The 7051-nt window shown below is 42.5% G+C and overlaps 1 protein-coding gene across 1 annotated transcript; it reads left to right on the forward strand.

The window, feature by feature from the left end:
* The first annotated feature begins 337 nt into the window (after positions 1-337).
* Positions 338-6793, forward strand: txnipa (thioredoxin interacting protein a). The gene is made up of 6 exons (XM_084080033.1): positions 338-890; positions 2254-2329; positions 2450-2597; positions 3069-3428; positions 4303-4611; positions 5650-6793. The coding sequence occupies exons 1-6, from the start codon at positions 638-640 to the stop codon at positions 5695-5697; spliced, it is 1194 nt and encodes a 397-aa protein (XP_083936159.1). The 5' UTR covers positions 338-637; the 3' UTR covers positions 5698-6793.
* The last annotated feature ends 258 nt before the right edge of the window (positions 6794-7051 follow it).

A 7051-nucleotide genomic window follows, 5' to 3' on the forward strand; every position in this document is an offset into this window, starting at 1 on the left:
TTTCCCCACCACTGCTTATTTACTTGAGTATGTACTATGTTGCATTTATTTTCTCCTCGAGGTATATAGTCTGACTGAAATCTTCCAGACGCCCCCCACCCGCCGCCCCCCCACCACACAGACAGCTGCGGCGGAGCTTCGCATCGCAGCCCAGCCCGCGGCCACGCGGTGTCCACGCGCCGCTCCTGCGCGCCGATTGGCCGCGGCCGAGCCAAACACCCGCTCCTCGACCAATGGGAGCGGTGTGCATGCGCCGAGCATGGCCGTGTGTGTGATCAACAACACGTCCTGGTATAAAAACCCAGCCTGAGCGCCGTGGTTGTTTATGACACACTGACACACACACAGCAATGGACACGCTGCGATCATACATAATAACTAGCCTTTTGATCTCATTATAATAAGGAGTGGTTATTATTGTTTTCCAGCTTTGCTTTATTACATCCGATCATTTATATCTTTTGATCGCATTACAATTTGGAGTTTTTTTCCCTCTACGGAAACTTCTCCAAGCCTTTGTTTTTGTCGGATTATTATCATCATTATTATTATCCATCCATCCATCTTCAACCGCTTATCCGGAGTCGGGTCGCGGGGGCAACAGTTCCATTATTATTATTTGTAATAAGCAGTCATCATGGTGGCGATGAAGAGAGTGAAGACGTTCGAGATCGTGTTCTCCGACCCCAGCAAGACATTCTACTGCTCCGGGGACAAGGTGGCCGGCAGGGTGCGCGTGGAGGTGGCCGAGGTGACGCGGGTGTCCGCCCTGAGGGTCCTGGGCTTGGGGGTCGCCAAGGTGGAGTATGCTAAGGGCAAGCAGCGCTGCAGGGAGGAGATGCAGTACCTGAGATATGAGGAGACCCTTCATCTGGACGATCAGCCTGCTGGTACGACCCATGTTTTACTTTGAGTCAAAGTATCAATACTGCAATGTAGAAAGTACTTGTGTTTACAAGTTAAAGTCTGGAATTCAAAATGTACTTGATGTAGGCTACCAAAAGTAAAAGTAGGCTACTCGTTAAATGCAGAATGTCCCATTTCAAGTTTTCAAATGTATAAAAATCTTTTGAAAAAAGCAGATCGCATTGTGAGCTTGTAGATCAGCTATTTTCAAATGGCCAAAATATATATAGGGCTGAAGTGGGTTTGTAATAACAACCAAAATCTAAAAAGTAACTAGTAGTAGTTTGATTGATTGAATACTTTATCAACAGTTTGCAAACAGTACAGTGGTACGATTATACAATGATGATAAAAGGATAACAGGGCTTGTTTCCATTGTGTTCCCGTGTATTCGACTCATCAAGAAAAGTGGTTAAGATTAACAATATGTAATGAAATATGCATCATATTTGTAAAATATGGTTTATAATTTAACTTTGTCAAGGTACAAGTGGAACCAAATGAACCTATTACAATATGTTATGAAATATGCACCATATAACTCTTTAAGATACATAAAACATTGTTTCATTTGCATGGATTCATATTTGAACTCTTAAAGATGAAACCCACATTATTTCATAATGTATGGGGTAATGATTGAACTATTTAAGATCAAATAACATTGTTTAAGTGTGCATCTAGTTTATAATTGAACTCTGGCAAGGGTACAAGTGGGTCCATATGGTTCCACTTGGTACCCTTGCCAGAGTTTGCAAATGGAAAAATTAACAAGTAATATATCAGGAGGTTATTTTATATGCCTATAATAAATTAACAGCTGCAGTTGAAGTATCAAGTGAAGTAAACATTGACATGGTGTTGGTGTCAGTGGGGGGGCACTTCTAGCATTGAAAGCATTTTTGGCCAAAGTTCAACTGTGTCATTGGGCAGTTTATCAAATGTTTATCTAATGTTGGAGCAGCAACCTGGCATTTCACCTTACTTGGCAATCCCTGACATAGCAATGCAACGCCATTGTAATGATGATGATGATAATAATAATAATAATATTTCACTCATAAAATGCAGCCCAAATGGCTTCATATGAAAATAGCAAATAAAAATAATAATAAAATAAAACTGCTAAAAGAGTAAGTCAAAGAGTATGGAACAGTAAAATAAACAAACAAACAAAAATAGAACAAAAAAGTTTAAGATGTGGACATAACATTGATTCAAACTAAATGCCACGTTAAACGATAGGACTATGACTTCTTCTTGTAAAGAAAGAAATACCAAATAAAAAACATATTGTAATGTACACCATTGTAATGAAGTGTCATATTTGTATTGTTTTTGTCTCAGATTCCGACGGCTCGGTCATCCTGAGGCCAGGCAACAAGTATGAATACATGTTCGGGTTCGAGCTGCCACAGCAAGGGTAAGTACCTGACACTATAGCAAATTGCATCCAAAACATTATCCCCTCGTCAAACGCAAACCTACGATCGTCATTAGTTCAACCTTTTATTAAATGGAGTTTTTGTTTTGTGCGTGGCAGGCAGCTGGTGTCCTCCTACAAGGGTAAGTTCGGTTACGTCCAGTACTACGTCAAGGCCCTGATGGAACGGCCCGGTCAGCCTGCTCAGGAGTGCAAGAAACACTTTGAGGTGGAGGAGCCCCTGGACGTCAACACGCCCGACCTGCTGGTGAGTCGCCTAACATGCGCTGCAATTTACAATTTAACCCTTTAAGACCGGGAATGCATCTGTGTCATTTTAAGATTTCTTTGGCTATTCAAAAATAGCAGATATGCAAGCTCATAGCGCGGCAGCGAGTACCGCGCTATGAGCTTGAAGATCTGCTATTTTTGAAACATAGCAGATCTACATTTTTGCTAATCTTGGGGGTCCATGGCCAAACACATAACATTTTTGAGACCCCAAACTACAGGGCAAAATCCCCAGTATTTATTTATATCTGAGGTCCATTTGGTTCATTGAAACTATAGGATACCAGGTAAACAATGGACCTAGCATCTACTTAAATAACATGCTACCTAAGTTATTTCTAACAAGGAAAAACAAGCATAAGTAACACAGACATGCAACCGTGAGGCTAGCAATGCAATGTCCATGCTAAACCAGCCATCTGACGGAATGGTGTTTTTTTGGGTTCAGTCTCCCGCAGGCGGCATGAAGGAGAAGAAGGTCACGTGCATGTTCATCCCGGACGGCCAGGTGTCCCTGAACGCCAAGATCGACCGACAGGGCTTCTGCGAGGGCGAGGACATCTGCATCAACGCCAAGTTCGAGAACACCTGCTCGCGCATCGTGGTGCCCAAGGCCGCCATCATCTCCAAGCACATCTACCAGGCCAACGGACGCACCAAGGTGTTCCGCCAGAAGCTGTCGTCGGTGCGCGGGAACCACATCATCTCTGGGATGGGCGACGCCTGGCAGGGCAAGAGCATCCGGGTGCCTAAGATCAAGCCCTCCATGCTTGGCTGCAACATCATCCGCGTGGAATACGCCCTCATGGTGAGTTCCATATACTTCTGGAGAGTTTTTAGCCTAGCCTACAACCAGTGGTGTACATTTACTTTTTTACTCCACAGCATTTCTAGGAAGGGACTCCCCCGGGTCCAAACTTACAAGAAATACAATATGAATTAACCACTTAAACCCTATGAATAGTGAAATATAGCCAAGTTATAGACAATCTACAAGCCGATCTACGAGCTCACAAGCTGCTGATGTTGTGAGCTTCTAGATCGGCTATTTTCACTGTTTTACACAATTCTTGAACATTTCGGAAAATGTCTGCCTCCAACACATGGGGTGATTGATAAGTATGGGCTGAAGCATTGACATATCTACACCATCCATCCATCCATCCATCCATCCATCCATCCATCCATTCATCCCAGCAAAATGAGTTAATATAGCATCAAAATCAGTTTAACCACTTAAACCCTGTATAAAGATCAGCTACTGTATATGAAATTTGTTCGATCTACAAGCTCACAGCTTGTATTTACAAGCCCACAAATCTTAACATGGGGCACACCGGCACAACACATTTTCAGATGGGGAGGTCCGTGGCCAAATATACTGCATATGAATTTGGGGGTCCTTGAAATGAAAAATGTTTAAGATCCACTGGGGCTAATGCACTGACACATCGCCTCTGTCCAATGGAAACCTCATTATGTTCAAAACTGTTACTTTTCAGGATTCAAATAAAATCCTGAAAAGTAATATAACATATAACAAGCTCAAAACGCGTCGCTTCACGTCGCGTTTCGGGCTTGTGGATCTGCTACTTTTGTGTGACGTTCTAGTATGATCAAGTAGGCATTAATTGATCCAAAAAAAATAGTAAATCTCTCTAACGCCATCCCTCACTCCCCAGATCTACATCCACATCCCGGGCAGCGAGAAGCTGATCCTGGAGCTGCCCCTGGTCATCGGCACGGCCGGCCTGGGCAGCCGCAGCAACAGCGTGAGCAGCCAGGACGGCTCGGTGGTCAGCAGCACCGCCTCGCAGAGCTGGGTGTCCCTGCGCTGTCCCTCCAACCCACCCAGCTACTGCGACGTGACGCGCGACTGCCGCCTGGACCAGCCCCTCACACCGCTGCTGGACGACTTCGACGACGGCGACAGCCCCATCTTCATGAACGCCCCCGCCTTCCAGTTCCCACCCCCGCCCGCCTACACCGAGGTAAAAGGGTCCGCCCGCCCGCACACCGAGACGTCACCGTGTAATTGTCCTTATTTTTTGTTTGTTCGACTAGGGCTGTCACGAACATGGATTACAATGTAACCCTTTAAGACCGGGAACGCATCTGTGTCATTTTAAGATTTATTTGGCTATTCAAGAATAGCAGATCTACAAGAATAGATTTTTTTGCAAATCTTTGAATATATATATATCTTTAAAGCGAACATTTTTAACTCAACTTCTGGGGGTCCCTGGAAGAAAATATTTGGAGATGGGGGTCTAACGGCCAAATACATATCATTTTTGTAGTTTTTTCCCCCCAAAACTGTTTAAGAAGGCATGTGTTGAATCCCCAGAGGCAAATTACAAATGTTTAGTTTAAAAAATATAAATTCAAAGATTATAATTTTTTCATTGAATTACCAATGCCAATAATCAAAATAAATAACTTACTATGCTAAAATAGGCCATATTTAATCATTTTATACTCAACATTTGTTTAAAATGTTTTGTGGAAATAGCATCTACCATTTCCACCATTTTTGAAAATGTTTGGATATGTATGAACCTCTTTCGACATGGAAACGATTATGACGACTACACAAAAATAATTGCGATCAAGCGATTTATGTAATAATGGGCTTTATGCACAGCAGCCATATTGGGAAGGAATTGGGCCCCTTCCTTACTTCCTTCCCAGGTGTTACCAATAATACTAATTAAGGCTCTGTTCCATTTAGCGTAGCACAGTGGTTGTCTTATTTTCAAGGACCCCCATAACTTACACACCCGCCATAAGGGGCCATTTGGGAACCAAAATGGAGTGTTTCTAGTGAGCCATCATGCACGATATCAGCACCCTGACCAGAGTGGAACAGAGCCTTCATTAGTATCATTGGTAACACCTGTGAAGGAAGTAAGAAGAGGCCCAATTTCTTTCCAATATGGCTGCTGTGCATAGAGCCTATTGCGACAGGCCCAACGAATAAATCGAACAAATCTGACCAGCGTTTTTGTTGTCTTTTGTCATGGTTATAGGTTGACGAGGAGTACAACGGGAACGCACGCATGCTCCAAGTCTGCTGAATGGCTTTTCAGGGAACTACTCCTCACTTCACCACTTCGTACGACCCGAGAGAAGCTCCGCGAACTACTGAGAGAAGCGTTGAATGGACGCTGTGACGCCCGGTCACACCATGCTGGACGTCAAAAAGACGAGAGGTCAAGGTCTTCTCTGCCTGTGCTCTTCAAGCTATCGCTCATCAATGTCCACCATCTTGGCCGGTGTCAAACACCGCCGCTCTGAGCTCTTCTGCAGGCGCGCCACTGTGTGTCAATACGATGCTACTTTACGGAACCTCGTCGTTTTTAAGTCAAGGACTTGAGGACTTGCGAGGCTGCGCTTGTCGATTGCAAAAACCAATGCGAACACTCCATGACTTTTTTTTCCAAGGGCTGCCTGTTCTTTGCAATTTTTCGCCATTCCAAAATGAGCCCTGTATTTTTCCTATAGGGATTATCGCCAGTACATCCTTTCTTGTTACTTTTGTGTTGATTTCAAAAGGATACATGGCAATATATGTCAGAATGTTGTGAACATTTTGTCAAGGGATTATTGATTGCGTTTGAGAATTACTGCATGTTAAATATGTCTTCCTTAGATATTAAGGGCCTCACCATGCAGCATCCGTATATTCTTGAGTTCCAGTGTTTTATTGTTTTTTTTCCAAGTTATGTGTTTGATTCCTATATGGTATTGCACTTTCTAATGGATGCATTTTCGTTGCTGTAAAACTGCCTACGAGCAAGTTTCTGTTTTGTTTGTGTGTCATTATGAACAATGTTTCTGATGCTGAATAGTTAAGACCTCAAACCTTTAAGTTTTATTACAAAGCAAAGGAGTAAAAAGCCACAGATCTTTGACACTACAAAGTGCCAAACCTCACACTCCTCCACGCAGACAGACAAGCAGGCACCTTATGTGAGCTTTTCAGCAAAGCAATCTTTTCAACACAAGCATTTCATTGGAGCTGCTAACTCCAAACATTATTGTTCTTCCACTAAATGGACTCACTGTTGAGAATGTAGACATTATGCTATGCATCTTTTAAACTTTGTATATAAATATTTTTGTATGAAACCCTATGGGTGAGTTTTCTATAAAATAAAGATTTGAACAAAATCATTGACAATTCTTTCATTTGAAAATCAGAATCAACATACAATTGCTGTGGATGTAATCAATGTAATTAATTAATTAATACTTGCCTTGGTGTATGATAATTTCAAGAAATGTACGTCATTTAGTCTTATCCACAGTGACTAAAAGGAACATACAAGGCATGCAATTGCCCAAAGTTAAATGTTACCAAGTACTATAAGTATTGAGGCAAAAATGTTTTGTCAATATTGGCCAAACATACCATAATTGCCATAATAA

This window comes from Gymnoscopelus microlampas (assembly GCF_963454915.1).
Source record: "Gymnoscopelus microlampas genome assembly, chromosome: 15".
NCBI lineage: Eukaryota > Metazoa > Chordata > Actinopteri > Myctophiformes > Myctophidae > Gymnoscopelus > Gymnoscopelus microlampas.